Source organism: Oncorhynchus keta, chromosome 30 (genome assembly GCF_023373465.1).
Source record: "Oncorhynchus keta strain PuntledgeMale-10-30-2019 chromosome 30, Oket_V2, whole genome shotgun sequence".
NCBI lineage: Eukaryota > Metazoa > Chordata > Actinopteri > Salmoniformes > Salmonidae > Oncorhynchus > Oncorhynchus keta.
The window spans coordinates 11,438,733-11,464,953 of NC_068450.1; the positions used below are offsets into that span (position 1 = coordinate 11,438,733).

The window sequence follows — 26,221 nt, forward strand, 5'->3', positions numbered from 1 at the left end:
GCGTGCTGTCATGTGCCTTTTACCGAGGAGTGGCTTCTGTCTGGCCACTCTACCATAAAGGCCTGATTGGTGGAGTGCTGCAGAGATAGTTGTCCTTCTAGAAGGTTCTACCATCTCCACAGAGGAACTCTAGAGCTCTGTCAGTGTGACCATCGGGTTCTTGGTCACCTCCCTGACCAAGGCCCTTCTCCCTCGATTGTTCAGTTTGGGCGGGCGACCAGTTCTAGGAAGAGTCTTGGTGGTTCCAAACTTCTTCCATTTAAAAATGGAGACCACTGTGTTCTTGGGGACCTTCAATGCTGCAGGAAGTTTTTGGTACTCTTCCCCAGATCTGTACCTCGACACAATCCTGTCTTGGAGTTCTACGGACAATTCCTTTGACCTCATGCTTTGTCATTATGGGGTATTGTGATGTCATTATGGGGTATTGTGATGTCATTATGGGGCATTGGTGTAGATTGCTGAGAATTTTTATTTATTTATTCCATTTTAGAATAAGGCCGTTACGTAACAAAATATGGAAAAAGTCAAGGGGTCTGAATACTTTCTGAAGGCACTGTATCTACTTGTGTCTGGTACTTGAGGTTGTAGTACCTTGTAGTCATAGATGGAGCTGTACACCAATTTACATTAAATCAAATATAGAATCTGTAAAATAAAACAAGGTTAAAGAGTTGACCTTCCAGGTTCATCCCTGCCATGAGACAATAAAACAAGGTAAAAGAGTGTACCTCCCAGGTTCATCCCTGCCATGAGACAATAAAACAAGATAAAAGAGTGTACCTTCCAGGTTCATCTCTGCCATGAGACAATAAAACAAGGTAAAAGAGTGTACCTCCCAGGTTCATCCCTGCCATGAGACAATAAAACAAGATAAAAGAGTGTACCTTCCAGGTTCATCTCTGCCATGAGACAATAAAACAAGGTAAAAGAGTGTACCTCCCAGGTTCATCCCTGCCATGAGACAATAAAACAAGATAAAAGAGTGTACCTTCCAGGTTCATCCCTGCCATGAGACAATAAAACAAGGTAAAAGAGTGTACCTCCCAGGTTCATCCCTGCCATGAGACAATAAAACAAGGTAAAAGAGTGTACCTCCCAGGTTCATCCCTGCCATGAGACAATAAAACAAGGTAAAAGAGTGTACCTTCCAGGTTCATCCCTGCCATGAGACAATAAAACAAGGTAAAAGAGTGTACCTTCCAGGTTCATCCCTGCCATGAGACAATAAAACAAGGTAAAAGAGTGTACCTTCCAGGTTCATCCCTGCCATGAGACAATAAAACAAGGTAAAAGAGTGTACCTTCCAGGTTCATCCCTGCCATGAGACAATAAAACAAGGTAAGAGTGTACCTTCCAGGTTCATCCCTGCCATGAGACAATAAAACAAGGTAAAAGAGTGTACCTCCCAGGTTCATCCCTGCCATGAGACAATAAAACAAGGTAAAAGAGTGTACCTCCCAGGTTCATCCCTGCCATGAGACAATAAAACAAGGTAACATAGTTTACCTTCCAGGTTCATCCCTGCCATGAGACAATAAAACAAGGTAAAAGAGTGTACCTTCCAGGTTCATCCCTGCCATGAGACAATAAAACAAGGTAAAAGAGTGTACCTCCCAGGTTCATCCCTGCCATGAGACAATAAAACAAGATAAAAGAGTGTACCTTCCAGGTTCATCCCTGCCATGAGACAATAAAACAAGGTAAAAGAGTGTACCTCCCAGGTTCATCCCTGCCATGAGACAATAAAACAAGGTAAAAGAGTGTACCTCCCAGGTTCATCCCTGCCATGAGACAATAAAACAAGATAAAAGAGTGTACCTTCCAGGTTCATCCCTGCCATGAGACAATAAAACAAGGTAAAAGAGTGTACCTCCCAGGTTCATCCCTGCCATGAGACAATAAAACAAGGTAAAAGAGTGTACCTCCCAGGTTCATCCCTGCCATGAGACAATAAAACAAGGTAAAAGAGTGTACCTTCCAGGTTCATCCCTGCCATGAGACAATAAAACAAGGTAAAAGAGTGTACCTTCCAGGTTCATCCCTGCCATGAGACAATAAAACAAGGTAAAAGAGTGTACCTCCCAGGTTCATCCCTGCCATGAGACAATAAAACAAGGTAAAAGAGTGTACCTCCCAGGTTCATCCCTGCCATGAGACAATAAAACAAGGTAACATAGTTTACCTTCCAGGTTCATCCCTGCCATGAGACAATAAAACAAGGTAAAAGAGTGTACCTTCCAGGTTCATCCCTGCCATGAGACAATAAAACAAGGTAAAAGAGTGTACCTTCCAGGTTCATCCCTGCCATGAGACAATAAAACAAGGTAAAAGAGTGTACCTCCCAGGTTCATCCCTGCCATGAGACAATAAAACAAGGTAACATAGTTTACCTTCCAGGTTCATCCCTGCCATGAGACACTTGCGGAAGCGGCAGGCTGGACAGTTCTTCCTTCTGATCTTATCGATGATGCAGTCCTTCCTCCCAGCACACAGGTAGTTGTGTTGCCCTGAAACACGAGAAGAGAATTTGAATGGCAAAACAATTGAATAAAGTACCTCTTTCTTCTTGCATCACACTGGATCAGAAAGCCCCCAACTTGCAAATCAAATGTCTGCAGTGTCTTCATTCGAAAAGGCACAGACGAGTACCATTCACGGTATGCCTACCGTACATCATTGCATGTCACCAGCTGGGCAACAGTACCAGTAGCACCAGTTGTTCTACCATCTTACTCCTTGCCAGTATCTACCGTAAACCAAACATCATTGCATGTCACCAGCTGGGCAACAGTACCAGTAGCACCAGTTGTTCTACCATCTTACTCCTTGCCAGTATCTACCGTAAACCAAACATCATTGCATGTCACCAGCTGGGCAACAGTACCAGTAGCACCAGTTGTTCTACCATCTTACTCCTTGCCAGTATCTACCGTAAACCAAACATCATTCCATGTCACCAGCTGGGCAACAGTACCAGTAGCACCAGTTGTTCTACCATCTTACTCCTTGCCAGTATCTACCGTAAACCAAACATCATTGCATGTCACCAGCTGGGCAACAGTACCAGTAGCACCAGTTGTTCTACCATCTTACTCCTTGCCAGTATCTACCGTAAACCAAACATCATTCCATGCCGCCACAGTACAAGGTGTCTTACCATCTCACTCCTTGCCATCCTACCTTGCCAGTATCTACCGTAAACCAAACATCATTCCATGTCACCAGCTGTGCAACAGTACCAGTAGCACCAGTTGTTCTACCATCTTACTCCTTGCCAGTATCTACCGTAAACCAAACATCATTCCATGCCGCCACAGTACAAGGTGTCTTACCATCTCACTCCTTGCCATCCTACCTTGCCAGTATCTACCGTAAACCAAACATCATTCCATGCCGCCACAGTACAAGGTGTCACACTCCTTGCCACAGTACCACAGGAAAATATCATGATATATACACCACACATCATCAGTGGTAGCCCAGTCCCAGATCCGTTTCTGCCGACTTGCAAGATAGTAAAAACAGATCTGGGACCAGACTATAGTAATTGTCCTAGCATCTCACCCCTTGGCAAAATAGTAAAAACAGATCTGGGACCAGACCATAGCAATTGTCCTACCATCTCACCCCTTGCCACCGTACCTTCCACGGCTCTCTTGAAGAACACCTTGCAGCTTCCGCAGGTGAGCACCCCGTAGTGACAGCCGGACGCCTCATCTGAACACACCAGACAGATCTTATGGGCGGTCCCGGCCTTGCCCTGGGTTGTACACGACGCAGCGCCACCACCTTGCCTGGAAGTAGAACTACATTGAGAGGAGAGCAGGGAAGAGAGGAGAGCAGGGAAGAGAGGAGAGCAATGAAGAGAGGAGAGCAGGGAAGAGAGGAGAGCAGGGAAGAGAGGAGAGCAGGGAAGAGAGGAGAGCAGGGAAGAGAGGAGAGCAAGGAAGAGAGGAGAGCAAGGAAGAGAGGAGAGCAAGGAAGAGAGGAGAGCAAGGAAGAGAGGAGAGCAGGGAAGAGAGGAGAGCAGGGAAGAGAGGAGAGCAGGGCAGAGAGGAGAGCAGGGCAGAGAGGAGAGCAGGGCAGAGAGGAGAGCAGGGCAGAGAGGAGAGCAGGGAAGAGAGGAGAGCAGGGAAGAGAGGAGAGCAGGGAAGAGAGGAGAGCAGGGCAGAGAGGAGAGCAGGGCAGAGAGGAGAGCAGGGAAGAGAGGAGAGCAGGGAAGAGAGGAGAGCAAGGAAGAGAGGAGAGCAGGGAAGAGAGGAGAGCAGGGAAGAGAGGAGAGCAAGGAAGAGAGGAGAGCAGGGAAGAGAGGAGAGCAGGGAAGAGAGGAGAGCAGGGAAGAGAGGAGAGCAGGGAAGAGAGGAGAGCAGGGAAGAGAGGAGAGCAGGGAAGAGAGGAGAGCAGGGAAGAGAGGAGAGCAGGGAAGAGAGGAGAGCAGGGAAGAGGAAGGAGGGTTTAGAGTCAGTAACAAGTGCAATTTTCTGAACGAATACAAAATAATAACTTGGCAACAAGTATGATGATGCTTCTGGGATTCTGAAAACATACCGACACTATTCCCACAGAGACAGAGCAAACACTCTCAAACTATGTCACAGCTCACACAGAAGCATGTGGCCCTCACCCTTTCTGTGAGCTGGAACACAGTAACAACAGGGGAACTCAACACATTCCATCTGCTCTTGAAAATATTACCTTCTACAGTTTCACACAACATGCCTGGGGTTATTTTATTTGACAAACAACATCATGTGAGCTAAACATACACTTTGGCACTTCTGTTGTTACATTTCCTACATTTTGTCCTGTTGGTCTGGTTACCAAAACACCAAACACTTCGGTCTCCATTTTGGCCAGTTGACCAGAATATTTGCATAAGATCCATTACATTTATTTTGGTTGAGTTTCCTTTTTTCCTAAATGTCCTAAATGTCCCACTTATCCTTCAAGATCCAAAGAATAAACATCTAACTGTGGTTCAACAATCTCCTCTATGGTTCTCCACGCCATCTAAAGACCTGTGGTTCAACAATCTCCTCTATGGCCTCCACGCCATCTGAAGACCCGTGGTTCAACAATCTCCTCTATGGCCTCCACGCCATCTAAAGACCTGTGGTTCAACAATCTCCTCTATGGCCTCCACGCCATCTAAAGACCTGTGGTTCAACAATTTCCTCTATGGCCTCCACGCCATCTAAAGACCTGTGGTTCAACAATCTCCTCTATCGCCTCCACGCCATCTAAAGACCTGTGGTTCAACAATCTCCTCTATGGCCTCCACGCCATCTAAAGACCTGTGGTTCAACAATCTCCTCTATGGCCTCCACGCCATCTAAAGACCTGTGGTTCAACAATCTCCTCTATGGTCTCCACGCCATCTAAAGACCTGTGGTTCAACAATCTCCTCTATGGTTCTCCACGCCATCTAAAGACCTGTGGTTCAACAATCTCCTCTATGGCCTCCACGCCATCTAAAGACCTGTGGTTCAACAATTTCCTCTATGGTTCTCCACGCCATCTAAAGACCTGTGGTTCAACAATCTCCTCTATGGTTCTCCACGCCATCTAAAGACCTGTGGTTCAACAATCTCCTCTATGGCCTCCACGCCATCTAAAGACCTGTGGTTCAACAATCTCCTCTATGGCCTCTACGCCATCTAAAGACCTGTGGTTCAACAATCTCCTCTATGGTTCTCCACGCCATCTAAAGACCTGTGGTTCAACAATCTCCTCTATGGTTCTCCACGCCATCTAAAGACCTGTGGTTCAACAATCTCCTCTATGGCCTCCACGCCATCTAAAGACCTGTGGTTCAACAATCTCCTCTATGGCCTCCACGCCATCTGAAGACCTGTGGTTCAACAATCTCCTCTATGGCCTCCACGCCATCTGAAGACCTGTGGTTCAACAATCTCCTCTATGGCATCTAACACGCCATCTGAAGACATGTGGTTCAACAATCTCCTCTATGGCCTCCACGCCATCTAAAGACCTGTGGTTCAACAATCTCCTCTATGGTTCTCCACGCCATCTAAAGACCTGTGGTTCAACAATCTCCTCTATGGCCTCCACGCCATCTAAAGACCTGTGGTTCAACAATCTCCTCTATGGCCTCCACGCCATCTGAAGACCTGTGGTTCAACAATCTCCTCTATGGCCTCCACGCCATCTAAAGACCTGTGGTTCAACAATCTCCTCTATGGCCTCCACGCCATCTGAAGACCTGTGGTTCAACAATCTCCTCTATGGCCTCCACGCCATCTGAAGACCTGTGGTTCAACAATCTCCTCTATGGCATCTAACACGCCATCTGAAGACATGTGGTTCAACAATCTCCTCTATGGCCTCCACGCCATCTAAAGACCTGTGGTTCAACAATCTCCTCTATGGCCTCCACGCCATCTAAAGACCTGTGGTTCAACAATCTCCTCTATGGCCTCCACGCCATCTAAAGACCTGTGGTTCAACAATCTCCTCTATGGCCTCCACGCCATCTAAAGACCTGTGGTTCAACAATCTCCTCTATGGCCTCCACGCCATCTAAAGACCTGTGGTTCAACAATCTCCTCTATGGCCTCCACGCCATCTAAAGACCTGTGGTTCAACAATCTCCTCTATGGCCTCCACGCCATCTAAAGACCTGTGGTTCAACAATCTCCTCTATGGCCTCCACGCCATCTAAAGACCTGTGGTTCAACAATCTCCTCTATGGTTCTCCACGCCATCTAAAGACCTGTGGTTCAACAATCTCCTCTATGGTTCTCCACGCCATCTAAAGACCTGTGGTTCAACAATCTCCTCTATGGTCTCCACGCCATCTAAAGACCTGTGGTTCAACAATCTCCTCTATGGTTCTCCACGCCATCTAAAGACCTGTGGTTCAACAATCTCCTCTATGGCCTCCACGCCATCTAAAGACCTGTGGTTCAACAATCTCCTCTATGGCCTCCACGCCATCTAAAGACCTGTGGTTCAACAATCTCCTCTATGGCCTCCACGCCATCTAAAGACCTGTGGTTCAACAATCTCCTCTATGGCCTCCACGCCATCTAAAGACCTGTGGTTCAACAATCTCCTCTATGGTTCTCCACGCCATCTAAAGACCTGTGGTTCAACAATCTCCTCTATGGCCTCCACGCCATCTAAAGACCTGTGGTTCAACAATCTCCTCTATGGCCTCCACGCCATCTAAAGACCTGTGGTTCAACAATCTCCTCTATGGCCTCCACGCCATCTAAAGACCTGTGGTTCAACAATCTCCTCTATGGCCTCCACGCCATCTAAAGACCTGTGGTTCAACAATCTCCTCTATGGCCTCCACGCCATCTAAAGACCTGTGGTTCAACAATCTCCTCTATGGCCTCCACGCCATCTAAAGACCTGTGGTTCAACAATCTCCTCTATGGTCTCCACGCCATCTGAAGACCTGTGGTTCAACAATCTCCTCTATGGCCTCCACGCCATCTAAAGACCTGTGGTTCAACAATCTCCTCTATGGCCTCCACGCCATCTAAAGACCTGTGGTTCAACAATCTCCTCTATGGCCTCCACGCCATCTGAAGACCTGTGGTTCAACAATCTCCTCTATGGTCTCCACGCCATCTAAAGACCTGTGGTTCAACAGTCTCCTCTATGGCCTCCACGCCATCTAAAGACCTGTGGTTCAACAATCTCCTCTATGGCCTCCACGCCATCTAAAGACCTGTGGTTCAAGAATCTCCTCTATGGTTCTCCACGCCATCTGAAGACCTGTGGTTCAACAGTCTCCTCTATGGCCTCCACGCCATCTAAAGACCTGTGGTTCAACAATCTCCTCTATGGCCTCCACGCCATCTAAAGACCTGTGGTTCAACAATCTCCTCTATGGTCTCCATGCCATCTGAAGACCTGTGGTTCAACAATCTCCTCTATGGCCTCCACGCCATCTAAAGACCTGTGGTTCAACAATCTCCTCTATGGCCTCCACGCCATCTAAAGACCTGTGGTTCAACAATCTCCTCTATGGCCTCCACGCCATCTAAAGACCTGTGGTTCAACAATCTCCTCTATGGCCTCCACGCCATCTAAAGACCTGTGGTTCAACAATCTCCTCTATGGCCTCCACGCCATCTAAAGACCTGTGGTTCAACAATCTCCTCTATGGCCTCCACGCCATCTAAAGACCTGTGGTTCAACAATCTCCTCTATGGCCTCCACGCCATCTAAATACCTGTGGTTCAACAATCTCCTCTATGGCCTCCACGCCATCTAAAGACCTGTGGTTCAACAATCTCCTCCATGGCCTCCACGCCATCTAAAGACCTGTGGTTCAACAATCTCCTCTATGGCCTCCACGCCATCTAAAGACCTGTGGTTCAACAATCTCCTCTATGGCCTCCACGCCATCTAAAGACCTGTGGTTCAACAATCTCCTCTATGGCCTCCACGCCATCTAAAGACCTGTGGTTCAACAATCTCCTCTATGGTTCTCCACGCCATCTAAAGACCTGTGGTTCAACAATCTCCTCTATGGCCTCCACGCCATCTAAAGACCTGTGGTTCAACAATCTCCTCTATGGTTCTCCACGCCATCTAAAGACCTGTGGTTCAACAATCTCCTCTATGGCCTCCACGCCATCTAAAGACCTGTGGTTGGATCGCCAAACAGAAAGGGTGTCATGACAACCGCTCTTTGATTGGTGCATAACAGTTCCTAGAATCACAGTTGTTTGAATTCTATCCAAAGCATTAGAGCGGGCAGGTAGCCTAGTGGTTAGAGGCAGGTAGCCTAGTGGTTAGAGGCAGGTAGCCTAGTGGTTAGAGGCAGGGTAGCCTAGTGGTTAGAGGCAGGTAGCCTAGTGGTTAGAGGCAGGTAGCCTAGTGGTTAGAGGCAGGTAGCCTAGTGGTTAGAGGCAGGGTAGCCTAGTGGTTAGAGGCAGGGTAGCCTAGTGGTTAGAGGCAGGTAGCCTAGTGGTTAGAGGCAGGTAGCCTAGTGGTTAGAGGCAGGGTAGCCTAGTGGTTAGAGGCAGGGTAGCCTAGTGGTTAGAGGCAGGTAGCCTAGTGGTTAGAGGCAGGGTAGCCTAGTGGTTAGAGGCAGGTAGCCTAGTGGTTAGAGGCAGGGTAGCCTAGTGGTTAGAGGCAGGTAGCCTAGTGGTTAGAGACAGGGTAGCCTAGTGGTTAGAGACAGGGTAGCCTAGTGGTTAGAGGCAGGTAGCCTAGTGGTTAGAGGCAGGGTAGCCTAGTGGTTAGAGGCAGGGTAGCCTAGTGGTTAGAGCGTTGGACTAGTAACTGAAAGGTTGCAAGATTGAATCCCTGAGCTGACAATGTGAAAATCTGTCATTCTGCCCCTGAACATGGCACCCCCTGTTACTAGGCCGTCATTGAAAGTAAGAATTTGTTCTTAACTGACTTGCCTTGTTAAATAAAGATACACAAATACGGAATTGTATCAGTTTGATATGTCATGAATAGAGCTGCCATGATCCCTTTCGCTACATGTCAGAGAGGCCGGTCTGTTCTATATAATCTGATTCTGAAGGTTTCTTAACATGTTGAGGTGGCAGGTAGCCTAGTGGTTAGTGCGAAAGGTTGCGGGATCGAATCCCTGAGCTGACAACGTAAAAAAAAAATCTGTCATTCTGCCCCTGAACAAGGTCGTAAACCCACTGTTTCCCGGTAGGCTGTCATTGTAAATAAGAATTTGTTCTTAACCGACTTGCTTAGTCAAAAAAAAAAAAAATTCTGTCTGACCATGTCCTAGCTGTTTGAGGTGCCCTTTCCCAAACACACCACTAGGTGGAGCTGTTCGTTGCTGCAGTAATGTGCAGCTACTTCCTCTGCGCCTACGCCCACTGCACTGAGACAGAGCATCACTGACTCAGAGCACTACGCCGCAGCAGCAAACCTCATCTGTCTGCCACAACACAAACATCTGGTCTACCTTCATCTGATCTGAGACTTTTAGGAGACACCGGCTGCTTCTCAAATGACACTCTATTGGGGGACTGTATGGAGAAATATAGGGGGCCATTAGGCCTTCGTCTAAGCTGCTTAGACAGAGCAGCACTCACAGAGCATAACACTACTACTAAGCAGGCCTAGTACTACAACTACTACTACTACTACGACTACGACTACTAAGCAGGCCTACTACTACTACTACTACTACTAAGCAGGCCTAGTACTACTACTACTATTACTACTACTACCACCACTACTAAGCAGGCCTACTACTACTTCTATGCACCGAGCAGGCCAACAAACCTGTCTGTCTCCTTTCCATATCATATATAGTGCACCTGCTGCACCATGTTTGACCAGTAAAGGCACTATGTGGAGGAATCGGGTGCCATTTAAGATGCAGGCTGAAAACACTCAGCCAAGGGAGTCGAGTCAGTTCGGTATATGGATCAAAGGAGTGACTTCAGTCAACCAGTCCAGCAACACTCAGCAGTATAAATAACCAGTCCAGCAACACTCAGCAGTATAAATAACCAGTCCAGCAACACTCAGCAGTATAAATAACCAGTCCAGCAACACTCAGCAGTATAAATAACCAGACCAGCAACACTCGGCAGTATAAATAACCAATCCAGCAACACTTGGCAGTTTAAATAACCAGTCCAGCAGTATAAATAACCAGTCCAGCAGTATAAATAACCAGTCCAGCAGTATAAATAACCAGTCCAGCAGTATAAATAACCAGTCAGCAGTATAAATAACCAGTCAGCAGTATAAATAACCAGTCCAGCAGTATAAATAACCAGTCAACAGTATAAATAACCAGTCCAGCAGTATAAATAACCAGTCCAGCAACACTTGGCAGTATAAATAACCAATCCAGCAACACTTGGCAGTTTAAATAACCAGTCCAGCAGTATAAATAACCAGTCCAGCAGTATAAATAACCAGTCCAGCAGTATAAATAACCAGTCCAGCAGTATAAATAACCAGTCAGCAGTATAAATAACCAGTCAGCAGTATAAATAACCAGTCCAGCAGTATAAATAACCAGTCAACAGTATAAATAACCAGTCCAGCAGTATAAATAACCAGTCAGCAGTATAAATAACCAGTCCAGCAGTATAAATAACCAGTCCAGGAACACTCGGCAGTATAACTAACCAGTCCAGCAACACTCGGCAGTATAAATAACCACTCCAGCAACACTCTGCAGTATAAATAACCAGTCCAGCAGTATAAATAACCAGTCCAGCAACACTTGGCAGTATAAATAACCAGTCCAGCAGTATAAATAACCAGTCCAGCAACACTTGGCAGTATAAATAACCAGTCCAGCAGTATAAATAACCAGTCCAGCAACACTCAGCAGTATAAATAACCACTCCAGCAACACTTGGCAGTTTAAATAACCAGTCCAGCAACACTTGGCAGTTTAAATAACCAGTCCAGCAACACTTGGCAGTATAAATAACCAGTCCAGCAACACCCAGAAGTATACCTAATCAGACCAGCAACACTCAGCAGTATAAATAACCAATCCAGCAACACTCGGCAGTATAAATAACCAATCCAGCAGCACTCAGCAGTTTAAATAACCAGTCCAGAACACTTGGGAGTATAAATAACCAGTCCAGCAACACTCGGCAGTTTAAATAACCAGTCCAGCAACACAGGGCAGTATAAATAACCAGTCCAGCAACACTCGGCAGTATAAATAACCAGTCCAGCAACACTTGGCAGTATAAATAACCAGTCCAGCAACACTCGGCAGTTTAAATAACCAGTCCAGCAACACATGGCAGTATAAATAACCAGTCCAGCAACACTCGGCAGTTTAAATAACCAGTCCAGCAACACTTGGCAGTATAAATAACCAGTCCAGCAACACTCGGCAGTTTAAATAACCAGTCCAGCAACACTCTGCAGTATAAAGAACCAGTCCAGCAGTATAAATAACCCGTCAGCAGTATAAATAACCAGTCATCAGTATAAATAACCAGTCCAGCAACACTCGGCAGTATAACTAACCAGTCAGCAGTATAAATAACCAGTCCAGTAGTATAAATAACCAGTCAGCAGTATAAATAACCAGTCCAGCAGTATAAATAACCAGTCAGCAGTATAAATAACCAGTCCAGCAGTATAAATAACCTGTCCAGCAGTATAAATAACCAGTCCAGCAACACTCGGCAGTACAAATAACCAGTACAGCAACACTCGGCAGTATAAATAACCAGTCAGCAGTATAAATAACCAGTCAGCAGTATAAATAACCAGTCCAGCAGTATAAATAACCAGTCAGCAGTATAAATAACCAGTCCAGCAATATAAATAACCAGTCAGCAGTATAAATAACCAGTCAGCAGTATAAATAACCAGTCAGCAGTATAAATAACCAGTCAGCAGTATAAATAACCAGTCAGCAGTATAAATAACCAGTCAGCAGTATAAATAACCAGTCAGCAGTATAAATAACCTGGATGAGCAGATGACCTGGACTCTGCTGCTGCCAGTCCCAACAACAACAGAGCCATCATGATCCTGCTCAGAGCTGCTGTGGTTCTGACAGTGGGACACTACTACCCTTTACACACTGATGAGCTGAAGTGAACCGACTTATACTGGGCTGGGCTGACTGACACCATACTGTGGGCTTGACCTTGGCTACGCCCGAAATGGCACCAAACATTTCATATTTCTGGCTTCTCATTGGCTGTGTTCCAAATGGCATCCTATTCCTTATATAGTGCACTACAGACCCCTATTAGGTTGTATACTATATAGGGAATATACAGACAGTAGGGTGCTATATGGGTCCTGGTCAAAAGTAGTGCACTGTGCAGTAAACAGTGTGCCTTTTGGAACACAAGACGATGAGAGGACAGAAATATGAAATGTGTTTTTCCGGGTTGGCAGGACAACATCAATCAGGGTTGCATGACAAAGTGGTGAGACAGAATTTCCTCTGTGAAACCAAATGCTGCTCAGAGCAGAGCTTCAAGGCTACAGGAAGCTCTTCAGAGAAGACGACAGAGGAAGTCAAACTCTTTCAAACTACCAGCACCAAGTAAAAAGTATTAGGCAAATTGTAATGAAACTATATACAGTGTTTACTATGTTTACTCAGTAAAGCCTACTCCCTACAGACACTCCCCACCCATTGGCTGCAACCTTTCTAATTTAGTGAACCATGCGCAGACTACCCATATGGATTTCCTGGTCTCCAGCAGCGTTTGGAACTGCCGATCTGCAGTTAAGAACGCAGAGTTCATCTCAGCCTTATGTTGCCCTTCAGTCAATATACTTTTCTGACCCTGACGGAGACATGGGTCACCCCAGAGAACACGGCTACTCCACCTGCTCTGTTTTCACTCATCACGATGGTGGCACACGGCTACTCATCCTAAGTGGAGATTTTCTCTTTTCTCCCTCTCTCACCTGTCTAGGTCCTCATTTGAATTCCATGCTGTCACTTATCCACTAAAGCTTAACATTGTCATCTTTCGCCAACCAGGTGCTCTTAGAGCTCAATGAGCTTGACACCTTGATAAGTTCATTTCCTGACGACGGCTCAATGCTCTTCGTACTGGGAGACTTCAACCTCTGCAGTCGATTAACTCTTTCTTTCTCCTCCTTGTTTCTTTTGACCTCACCCTTTCCCAGTCCCCTCCCACTTTCCCAGTCCCCTCCCACTCACAAGGCAGACAATATGCTTGACCTTATCTTTTACTAGAGGCTGTTCTCCTACTAATCACACTGCAACTCCCCTCCAGGTCTCTGATCACTACTTTCTTGCCTTTTCTGTCTCCCTCTCCTCCAACCCTACCGAGTCAGCTTCTACGCAGATGGTCATGCACCGTTGCAATCTTCGCTCTCTCTCCCACTACGCTCTCCTTCTATCCTATCATCTCTCTCTTCTGCTAAATCCATCTCCCTCCTTTCTCCTGATTCTGCCTCTTTGACGCTACTCTCCTCTCTTTCCACACCCTATGACTCGCACTGTCACCTTTCTTCTCTGCCCGGATTGGCCCTTGCTTCCTGCTCCGTGGCTGAATGACTCATTGCGAGCTTACAGAACAGGGCTGCAGGCAGCTGAGCAAAAAGGGAGGAAAACTAAACTTCCAGAGAACCTATCATACCCTTTCTCCCTCCTCCATACCTTATCTTCATTTGTATGAGCTGCTAAAGTTACTTTCTATCACTCTAAATTTCAAGCATCTTCCTCTAACCCTAGGAAACTCTTTTCCACCTGCTCCTTAATCTTCCGCCCCCTCCATCCTCCCTCTCTGTGGATGACTGTCAACCACTTTGAAAAGAAATGGATGACATCCGCTCCTCATTCACTCAGCCTATTGAGTCCGCTGGTCCCACTCACACAGAACTACCCCACTCCTTGACCCCTTTCTCTCCAGATGAAATCCTGCGACTAGTGAGGTCCGGTCCGCCCAACAACAGCTAGTGAAGTCCGGTCCGCCCAACAACAGCTAGTGAGGTCCGGTCCGCCCAACAACAACTAGTGAGGTCCGGTCCGCCCAACAACAACTAGTGAGGTCTGGTCCGCCCAACAACAGCTAGTGAGGTCCGGTCCGCCCAACAACAGCTAGTGAGGTCCGGTCCGCCCAACAACAACTAGTGAGGTCCGGTCCGCCCAACAACAGCTAGTGAGGTCTGGTCCGCCCAACAACAACTAGTGAGGTCTGGTCCGCCCAACAACAACTAGTGAGGTCTGGTCCGCCCAACAACAACTAGTGAGGTCCGGTCCGCCCAACAACAACTAGTGAGGTCTGGTCCGCCCAACAACAACTAGTGAGGTCTGGTCCGCCCAACAACAACTAGTGAGGTCTGGTCCGCCCAACAACAACTAGTGAGGTCTGGTCCGCCCAACAACAACTAGTGAGGTCCGGTCCGCCCAACAACAACTAGTGAGGTCTGGTCCGCCCAACAACAACTAGTGAGGTCCGGTCCGCCCAACAACAGCTAGTGAGGTCTGGTCCGCCCAACAACAGCTAGCGAGGTCTGGTCCGCCCAACAACAACTAGTGAAGTCCGGTCCGCCCAACAACAACTAGTGAGGTCCGGTCCGCCCAACAACAGCTAGCGAGGTCTGGTCCGCCCAACAACAACTAGTGAGGTCCGGTCCGCCCAACAACAACTAGTGAGGTCCGGTCCGCCCAACAACAGCTAGTGAGGTCCGGTCCGCCCAACAACAGCTAGTGAGGTCCGGTCCGCCCAACAACAGCTAGTGAGGTCTGGTCCGCCCAACAACAACTAGTGAAGTCCGGTCCGCCCAACAACAACTAGTGAGGTCTGGTCCGCCCAACAACAGCTAGCGAGGTCTGGTCCGCCCAACAACAACTAGTGAGGCCCGGTCCGCCCAACAACAACTAGTGAGGTCCGGTCCGCCCAACAACAGCTAGTGAGGTCCGGTCCGCCCAACAACAGCTAGTGAAGTCCAGTCCGCCCAACAACAACTAGTGAGGCCCGGTCCGCCCAACAACAGCTAGTGAGGCCCGGTCCGCCCAACAACAGCTAGCGAGGTCCGGTCCGCCCAACAACAACTAGTGAGGTCCGGTCCGCCCAACAACAGCTAGCGAGGTCCGGTCCGCCCAACAACAGCTAGTGAGGCCCGGTCCGCCCAACAACAACTAGTGAGGCCCCCAACAACAGCTAGGTCCGCCCAACAACAGCTAGCGAGGTCCGGTCCGCCCAACAACAACTAGTGAGGTCCGGTCCACCCAACAACAGCTAGTGAGCTCCAGTAACAGTCCATTAAGTCTGACACCAACAGGCTCCTGAGCAGCTTCTACTCCCAAGCCATAACAGTCCATTAAGTCTGACACCAACAGACTCCTGAGCAGCTTCTACTCCCAAGCCATACCAGTCCATTAAGTCTGACACCAACAGACTCCTGAGCAGCTTCTACTCCCAAGCCATACCAGTCCATTAAGTCTGACACCAACAGAGCAGCTTCTACTCCCAAGCCATACCAGTCCATTACGTCTGACACCAACAGAGCAGCTTCTACTACCAAGCCATACCAGTCCATTAAGTCTGACACCAACAGACTCCTGAGCAGCTTCTACTCCCAAGCCATACCAGTCCATTAAGTCTGACACCAACAGAGCAGCTTCTACTCCCAAGCCATAACAGTCCATTAAGTCTGACACCAACAGAGCAGCTTCTACTCCCAAGCCATACCAGTCCATTAAGTCTGACACCAACAGGCTCCTGAGCAGCTTCTACTCCCAAGCCAATAAGACTGCTAAATAGCTAACAAAATGGCTACACGGACAATCTGAGTTTACTCTTATTTTTGCACTCTCTATAATGCACATCTCTCTCTATATGCACATCCACACATCTATATGCACTATGCACTCACGCACACTGACACCCCAACACATACTCACACACATAACATGCACACACACACATTTATACTGACTCTACACAAACACACACACAATCATATCCACTTGTAGAAAAGGCCCATGGAGTTGGTGGAATCGTCTTTTAATTCATGGCCACTTGGTAAGCTGGGCCAGGGGAGCTTTAATTAGGTCAGGTGGAAATGTCAGACAGATCTCAACTCATTGAAAGGAGGAAATCGCCCCGACCTGGCTTTCTCAACGCCGTCTAATCCAAACATGCTGTACATCCATGAATCCACGTTAAGTCCACCAAATCGGATACCTTTCATCTGAACTATCTGTTGCGATCGGGAGAGCGGGTCATCAGTTATTGTTTAGAGTTATTACCATGTAGCGTGGCTTGGAGCTGCACGCTTCAAACCTATTGTGGTGCGTCAATGGACAATGATCACGGCCCTACAGATCATCACAGGCCAATTATGCCATTGATATATGGTTAAAATGCAATGAAATGACATGTTCATATGAAGACTAACCTGGAAGGATGAAATATGAAACGTAATTATTTGCTGAATTGATACATTTTGATATCAAATTGATGTAGAATATAGATTGAATAAATGATTGATTTATTTGCATTATCATGCTCATGATTACGATGAATGGTTATGATCCTATATGACTCCATTCTGCTTCATATTGAATTCCTATGGAACATTATTTCTGAATGACCTCATTCTGTTAATAATGAGAATGATTGTTATGATTTGAATTTGATACATGTTACTCTGTTTCCTTTGTGATGCAGCACAGACAAACTACCCAGTAAATATACCACTTTATGGTTAAAGGAATACCTGCCTCAGTCTCATCCATTCCTCTGTCACATGACCCGTGGCCACCTGTTCACCTTCACTGTCAGTCATCCTACCGGTCCAGCTACCCACACAGATTCCAATAATATTTCAACGTTGCTGCTACTCTTTTTTATCATACAGTATATCCTGATGCCTAGTCACCTTACCTCTAAACATATCTACCTCTATTTAGGCTTGAGCAGTATCCAGATGGTCATACCTTGTGCCATACCGGGATACTCGGTAAAACCGACAGTGAACACAAGGGGCTCCATTTTCAAACCCCACTGATACTCTGTAATCCAAAAGGTTAGCAATGCTAAGTACATCTAAAATCACATGGAGAATGCTAACTAAATGCTATTGACCACATGCAAACATTTTGTACAGTTTCTGAACAAAACTATTACAAGTAACTCCAAAATGCTACCCCCAGTTTGCTACACAAAACAAAACGCTACTCCTAGTTTGCTGCACGAACAAAACAAAATGCTACTCCCAGTTAGCTGCACAAAACAAAATGCTACTCCCAGTTAGCTGCACAAAACAAAATGCTACTCCCAGTTTGCTGCATGTACAAAACACAATGCTACTCCCAGTTTGCTGCACGAACAAAATGCTACTCCCAGTTTGCTGCATGTACAAAAAACAATGCTACTCCCAGTTTGCTGCACGAACAAAATGCTACTCCCAGTTTGCTGCATGTACAAAACAAAACGCTCTTCCCAGTTTGCTGCATGTACAAAACAAAACGCTCTTCCCAGTTTGCTGCACAAAACAAAATGCTACTCCCAGTTAGCTGCACAAAACAAAATGCTACTCCCAGTTAGCTGCACAAAACATTACTCCCAGTTTGCTGCATGAACAAAACAAAAAGCTATTCCCAGTTTGCTGCACGAAACAAAACGCTACTCCCAGTTTGCTGCACGAACAAAACAAAAAGCTATTCCCAGTTTTCTGCACAAAACAAAATGCTACTCCCAGTTTGCTGCACGAAACAAAACGCTACTCCCAGTTTGCTGCACGAACAAAACAAAAAGCTATTCCCAGTTTTCTGCACAAAACAAAATGCTACTCCCAGTTTGCTGCACAAACAAAACAAAATACTACTCCCAGTTTGCTGCACGAACAAAACAAAATGCTACTCCCAGTTTGCTGCATGTACAAAACAAAACGCTACTCCCAGTTTGCTGCACGAATAAAACAAAATGCTACTCAGTTTGCTGCACGAACAAAACAAAATGCTACTCCAGTTTGCTGCACGAACAAAACGCTACTCCTAGTTTGCTCCACGAACAAAACAAAACGCTACTCCAGTTTGCTGCACAAAACAAATATTAGCCAGCAAAGGTTCCTGATCCAGGTTGGGATTCTCTGCTCTTACCAAGCAAAAGCTCGATTTTGTAAGAAGCTAGGCACTATGCTAGATAGCTAACTAGCTACTAAATTAGCAAAACAAATGCAAAACTGCAGAGCATTTAGTGCATCTTAGACAGTTAATTTACTAGTTGTATGATATCTAGATGGCAAACATTCAGGTGTGAAATCCATACTGTAATTAGATCACCTAGAGCATGTTGCACAACAGCGACTGACTGAATGTGCCGGGTCGCTCGTCATTGTGTGCTTGTAAACAAACCTAGTGGTTAGGACTTTGGGCCAGTAACCAAAAGGTTTCTAGATCTAATCCCCGAGCTGACAAGGTAAAACACATTTTGTGCTGCCCCCTGAACAAGGCAGTTAAACCCACTGTTCCTAGGCTGATATTGTAAATAAGAATTTGTTTCTTAACTGACTTGCCTCGTTAAATAATCATTCCGGTATCCCTGCACATTTGGTACTGAACAGATCCTGTCTATAGATTCTTACATTCTCATGTTCTTCTTATATCTATTTCTCAGTGTGTTTTTGTTCTACCTTGTTATTTTTAGTGCTACATTGATTACTGCATTGTTGGGTTTAGAGCTGCAAGACATTTTACTGTACTTGTACACGTGACATTCAAACTAATTTCACCTACAGTAGAAGTGTGTGTGTGTGTGTGTGTGTGTGTGTGTGTGTGTGTGTGTGTGTGTGTGTGTGTGTGTGTGTGTGTGTGTGTGTGTGTGTGTGGTTTGTGTGTGTGTGTGTGTTAAAGCATCAACGCTGTGGTTTTAGATAAAACATCAGAGGGATGAAGACTTAGAGCCTAACCCCTCTACAAACACACAGACAATCATTCTCTCCCTCTCTCTCTCTCTCTCTCCCTGGATCTCAGTCTTCACATTAGAGCTAGAGAGTTCAATGAGTGTACGCGTTAGAAGGACTACTGAACCTGGAACTGGGCCCAGTGGGTGTGCTGATCAAGGATCAGTTTTTCCCTTTTAGATCAGAATAAATTAGATTACATGGACAAGCAGGTGGGACCTGATTCTAGATCAGACTCCTGCTCTGAAACGCTTTATGAATCTAGGCTAGGACTACTGCGCTGTTAGGCTAACTGACTGTCGTTTTAGCTGGTGTGTGTGTGTGTGTGTGTGTGTGTGTGTGTGTGTGTGTGTGTGTGTGTGTGTGTGTGTGTGTGTGTGTGTGTGTAGCTAAGGCCTAACTGTAGCTCTAGCTAGGGTTCAGTCAGTGCAGACTGCATACCACTGCTGGATGAAGCAAGAGGATCACATTCCTCAAACTTACAGATCCTCCCGAATTCTGCCGACTCAACGAAAAGCCAAAACCAAACCACACTAGCTTCTTCCTTTTAGCTAAGTCCCTGCATTAGAAATGACAAAATCAACATGAAAAACACACACACACACACACGCACACACGCACACACACACACACACACACACACACACTCAAACATGTCGTCTTCAATAACGTGAAAACAATTCGAATGACAGGCATTTCATCCCCTGTATTTTTCCTGTGGGTTTCTCTGTATAAGAGTGTCTGCTAAATGTTTTTATTTTTACATTTTAATTTGACCTTTATTTAACCAGGCAAGTCAGTTAAGAACACATTCTTATTTTCAATGACGGCCTGGGAACAGTGGGTTAACTGCCTGTTCAGGGGCAGAACGACAGATTTGTACCTTGTCAGCTCGGGGGTTTGAACTCGCAACCTTCCGGTTACTAGGCCAACGCTCTAGCCACTAGGCTACGCTGCCGCCCCATGACTCAAATGTAAACGTAATTAATTATAATCTTATGTAAAATCAAATATTGTATCATGACAACAGTAATGATATGTAGCCTATATATGGAAATTGATGATTAGTGTCCCTCACCAGCCAATTCTTATAGAAAGCTGATGGATAAGATATCGTTTGCTGTACATTCAAAACCATAAAAAAACATTTAGCTTTTTTACAGTTCATACCAGTAGAATCCCTAGGATATAGCTGTACAACTTCACAGAGAGAACGAGAGGGAGAGAGAGAGAATGAGGGAGGGAGAGAAAATGAGCGTGAGAGGGAGGGAGGGAGAGAGAGGGAGAGAGAGAGAATGAGGGAGGGAGAGAGAGAGAATGAGCGTGAGAGGGAGGGAGGGAGAGGGAAGGAGAGAGAATGAGGGAGGGAGAGAGAATGAGGGTGAGAGGGAGGGAGAGAATGAGGGAGGGAGAGAGAATGAGCGTGAGAGGGAGGGAGAGAGAATGAGGGAGGGAGAGAGAGAATGAGGGAGGGAGAGGGAATGAGCATGAGAGGGAGGGAGAGAGAATGAGGGAGGGAGAGAGAATGAGCGTGAGAGGGAGGGAGGGAGAATGAGGGAGGGAGAGAGAATGAGCGTGAGAGGGAGGGAGGGAGAGAGAATGAGGGAGAGAGAGAGAATGAGGGAGGGAGAGAGAATGTTTCCTGTTTCCATTGATCATCCTTGAGATGTTTCTACAACTTGATTGGAGTCGATCTGTGGTAAATTCAATTGATTGGACATGATTTGGAAAGGCACACACCTGTCTATATAAGGTCCCACAGTTGACTGTGGATGTCAGAGCAAAAACCAAGAAATGAGGACAAAGGGATGTCCGTAGAGCTCCGAGACAGTATTGTGTCGAGGCAAAGATCTGGGGAAGGGTACTAAAACATTTCTGCAGCATTGAAGGTCCAAGAACACAGTGGCCTCCATCATTCTGAAATGGAAAATGTTTGGAACCACCAAGACTCTTCCTAGAGTTGGCCGCCCGGCGAAACTGAGCAATCAGGGGAGAAGGGCCTTGGTCAGGAGGTGACCAAGAACCCGATGGTCTCTCTGACAGAGCTCCAGAGTTGCTCTGTAGAGGTGGGAGAACCTTCTAGAAGGACAACCATCTCTGCAGCACTCCACCAATCAGGCCTTTATGGTAGAGTGGCCAGACAGAAGCCACTCCTTAGTAAAAGGCACATGACAGCCCGCATGGAGTTTGCCAAAAGGCACCTAAAGACTCTCTCAGAGCATGAGAAACAAGAATCTCTTAATTATTTGGCCTGAATGACAAGCGTCACGTCACATCTGAAGGAAACCTGGCACCATCCCTATGGTGAAGCTTGGTGATGGCAACATCGTGCTGTGGGAATGTTTTTTAGCAGCAGGGACGGGGAGACTAGCCAGGATCGAGGGAAAGAGTACAGAGAGATCCTTGATGAAAACCTGCTCCAGAGCGCTCAGGACTTCAGACTGGGGCAAAGGTTCACCTTCGAACAGGACAACGACCCTAAGCACACAGCCAAGACAATGAAGAAGTCTCTGAATGTCCTTGAGTGGCCCAGCCAGAGCCCGGACTTGAACCCGATCTAACATCTCTGGAGAGACCTGAAAATAGCTGTGCAGCGACGCTCCCCATCCAACCTGACAGAGCTTGAGAGGATCTGCAGAGAAGAATGTGAGAAAGTCCCCAAATACAGATGTGCCAAGCTTGTAGCATCGTACCCAAAAATACTTGTGGCTGTAATCACTGTCAAAGGTGATTACAGTACTGAGTAAATAGTCTGAATACTTATGTAAATGTCATAATTCAGTTTTTTTTATTTGTAATAAATTTGCAAAACAAAATGTGCTTTGTCATTATAGGGTATTGTGTGTAGATTGACAAGAAAATCAATTTTAGAATAAGACTAACGTAACAAAATGTGGAAAAAGTCAAGGGGTCTGAATACCTTCCAAAGACACTGTACACACTCAGACGTCCAGTATATATGGCCCATGTTGGAATCAAAGCCACGACTGTGGTGTTGCCAGCAGACCTAGCAAAGCAATAATAACCAATACAGGACCTGATGTATTCACCAGCTCAGAGCAGTGGTCTGATGCATACTACAGCGCATGCTACATGCTACACACACAATACCGATAATACAGGACCTTACAGGCCTGAGGACAAATACCGGTAATACAGGACCTTACAGGCCTGAGGACAGTACCGGTAATACAGGACCAAATGTAGTGCACAAAATAAGGGAATAGGGTGCCGTTTGGGACACATCTCTTATAGGCCTGGGGGCCAACAATACAGGACATTCTAGGCCAGGGCGCTAACAATACAGGACATTCTAGGCCTGGGCGCTAACAATACAGGACATTCTAGGCCCGGGGGCCAACAATACAGGACATTCTAGGCCCGGGGGCCAACAATACAGGACATTCTAGGCCCGGGGGCCAACAATACAGGACATTCTAGGCCCGGGGGCCAACAATACAGGACATTCTAGGCCCGGGGGCCAACAATACAGGACATTCTAGGCCTGAGGGCCAACAATACAGGACCTTCTAGGCCTGGGGGCCAACAATACAGGACCTTCTAGGCCTGGGGGCCAACAATACAGGACCTTCTAGGCCTGAGGGCCAACAATACAGGACATTCTAGGCCTGAGGGCCAACAATACAGGACATTCTAGGCCTGGGGGCCAACAATACGGGACATTCTAGGCCTGGGGGCCAACAATACAGCACCTTCTAGGCCTGAGGGCCAACAATACAGCACCTTATAGGCCTGAGGGCCAACAATACAGGACCTTCTAGGCCTGAGGGCCAACAATACAGGACCTTCTAGGCCTGGGGGCCAACAATACGGGACATTCTAGGCCTGGGGGCCAACAATACAGCACCTTATAGGCCTGGGGGCAAACAATACAGTACCTTCTAGGCCTGAGGGCCAACAATACAGGACCTAATAGGCCTGAGGGCCAACAATACAGGAACTTCTAGGCCTGAGAGCCAACAATACAGGACCTTATAGGCCCGGGGGCCAACAATACAGGACCTTATAGGCCTGAGAGCCAACAATATAGGACCTTATAGGCCCGGGGGCCAACAATACAGGACCTTATAGGCCCGGGGGCCAACAATACAGGACCTTATCAGGCCCGGGGGCCAACAATACAGGACCTTATAGGCCCGGGGGCCAACAATACAGGACCTTATAGGCCTGAGGGCCAACAATACAGGACCTTCTAGGCCTGAGGGCCAACAATACAGGACCTTCTAGGCCTGAGGGCCAACAATACAGGACCTTCTAGGCCTGCCTGAGTAATACTGTTCTGTATAATTTATATTAATGATACAACCATTTATCATATATTATCTGAAGTGACTCATACATACAGTTCCTTCGGAAAGTATTCAGACCCCTTGACTTTTCCCACATTTTGTGATGTTACAGCCCTTATTCTAAAATGGATTAAATAAATCTAAAAATCGCAATCTACACACAGTACCCCGTAATGACAAAGTGAAAACAGTTTTCTAGAAATGTTTGCAAATGTATTAAAAATTAAAAACAGAAATACCTTATTTACATTAGTATTAATATCCTTTGCTATGAGACTTGAAATTGAGCTCAGGTGCATCCTGTTTCCATTGATCATCCTTGAGATGTTTCTACAACTTGATTGGAGTCGATCTGTGGTAAATTCAATTGATTGGACATGATTTGGAAAGGCACACACCTGTCTATATAAGGTCCCACAGTTGACTGTGGATGTCAGAGCAAAAACCAAGAAATGAGGACAAAGGGATGTCCGTAGAGCTCCGAGACAGTATTGTGTCGAGGCAAAGATCTGGGGAAGGGTACTAAAACATTTCTGCAGCATTGAAGGTCCAAGAACACAGTGGCCTCCATCATTCTGAAATGGAAAATGTTTGGAACCACCAAGACTCTTCCTAGAGTTGGCCGCCCGGCGAAACTGAGCAATCAGGGGAGAAGGGCCTTGGTCAGGGAGGTGACCAAGAACCCGATGGTCTCTCTGACAGAGCTCCAGAGTTGCTCTGTAGAGGTGGGAGAACCTTCTAGAAGGACAACCATCTCTGCAGCACTCCACCAATCAGGCCTTTATGGTAGAGTGGCCAGACAGAAGCCACTCCTTAGTAAAAGGCACATGACAGCCCGCATGGAGTTTGCCAAAAGGCACCTAAAGACTCTCTCAGAGCATGAGAAACAAGAATCTCTTAATTATTTGGCCTGAATGACAAGCGTCACGTCACATCTGAAGGAAACCTGGCACCATCCCTATGGTGAAGCTTGGTGATGGCAACATCGTGCTGTGGGAATGTTTTTTAGCAGCAGGGACGGGAGACTAGCCAGGATCGAGGGAAAGAGTACAGAGAGATCCTTGATGAAAACCTGCTCCAGAGCGCTCAGGACTTCAGACTGGGGCAAAGGTTCACCTTCGAACAGGACAACGACCCTAAGCACACAGCCAAGACAATGAAGAAGTCTCTGAATGTCCTTGAGTGGCCCAGCCAGAGCCCGGACTTGAACCCGATCTAACATCTCTGGAGAGACCTGAAAATAGCTGTGCAGCGACGCTCCCCATCCAACCTGACAGAGCTTGAGAGGATCTGCAGAGAAGAATGTGAGAAAGTCCCCAAATACAGATGTGCCAAGCTTGTAGCATCGTACCCAAAAATACTTGTGGCTGTAATCACTGTCAAAGGTGATTACAGTACTGAGTAAATAGTCTGAATACTTATGTAAATGTCATAATTCAGTTTTTTTTATTTGTAATAAATTTGCAAAACAAAATGTGCTTTGTCATTATAGGGTATTGTGTGTAGATTGACAAGAAAATCAATTTTAGAATAAGACTAACGTAACAAAATGTGGAAAAAGTCAAGGGGTCTGAATACCTTCCAAAGACACTGTACACACTCAGACGTCCAGTATATATGGCCCATGTTGGAATCAAAGCCACGACTGTGGTGTTGCCAGCAGACCTAGCAAAGCAATAATAACCAATACAGGACCCGTAGGCCTGAAAATTAATAAGTAGCCTTGCCTGAGTTAGAATCACCCATAGCAATATATCCTGTTTCTGTCGCGTGTAGCTTGATCTCAGGACTTCCTTTAGAAAGCTTTTGGCCAATATATATGCTTTAGTGAAAATGTGCTTTTATAAACCCAATCACTGCATAACAATTCTAAATGCAATCGCGTGTTGAAAACAGTTTTGATGGCCACGATTAAAAATAGCTACTATTTTTATTTCTCAACTGGTAATTGAAGCGCGCTTCCCATTCACCATTCAAGTGCATTTAGGCAACAGAAGGCAGGCTTCAGCACTGTACACACCACTATGCATTTTGAAAACAAACATATACTTAATTGTTTGAAACCTGAAAGTTTTACTTTATATTATGAGGCATGTCTTGCCTTGCTTCAAAGTAGCCTAGCTAAAATCTAACCAAACGTGCAGGAAATTATTTTATATACTTCCATATGCCAGAGATGTGGACTCGAGTCACATGACTTGGACTCAAGTCATAAATTTGATGACTTGAGCCTCGACAGAAAAGTTTGTAACTTGAGACTTGACTTGAAGCCTCAAGACTCGGGTCTCAACTTTGACTTGAAACTGATGACTTGAAATGGTTTCAAATGCTTTGTCACTCATTTTGTGGCACAGATTCTCCGTGGATTACTCTCTCAACAGCCAGAGACAGTAGCAAAATCTCCCTTGCAAAAAAAACGTGCCACAGATTGACTTGTGAAAAGCACACTGATTGGACTATCAAACTGTCAATTAACAGAGGTCGGGTGAGCTAGCAAACATATTGCTGATTTGCTGTACAGCTATAGGATCGGGTGCAGCGCAAACGTCATA

The 26,221-nt window shown here is 46.3% G+C and overlaps 1 protein-coding gene and 1 long non-coding RNA gene across 56 annotated transcripts in view; both read right to left on the reverse strand.

The window, feature by feature from the left end:
• LOC118373942 (glucocorticoid receptor) overlaps nt 1-26,221 on the reverse strand; it is a 73,998-nt gene that overhangs the window by 15,288 nt on the left and 32,489 nt on the right. For 49 of the 50 annotated variants that reach the window (XM_052487607.1, XM_052487596.1, XM_052487589.1 and 46 more), the window contains exons 4-5: nt 3,631-3,809; nt 2,394-2,510 (exon numbers count right to left, since the gene is read on the reverse strand). In XM_052487607.1, the coding sequence (XP_052343567.1) occupies nt 2,394-2,510; nt 3,631-3,809 (296 nt within the window). The remainder of the gene's footprint in view (nt 1-2,393; nt 2,511-3,630; nt 3,810-26,221) is intronic. The other variant, XM_052487613.1, reaches the window with a different exon arrangement.
• Nucleotides 5,467-9,138, reverse strand: LOC127913893 (uncharacterized). Of its 6 annotated transcripts, none has more exons than XR_008087125.1 (3): nt 8,536-9,138; nt 6,690-6,783; nt 5,467-5,762 (listed from the first exon to the last, which is right to left on the reverse strand). It is a non-coding gene; the product is annotated as an uncharacterized LOC127913893 (long non-coding RNA). The 6 variants fall into 6 exon arrangements; XR_008087123.1 differs by having other exon boundaries at nt 8,443-9,138; XR_008087124.1 differs by having other exon boundaries at nt 5,467-6,042; nt 8,443-9,138.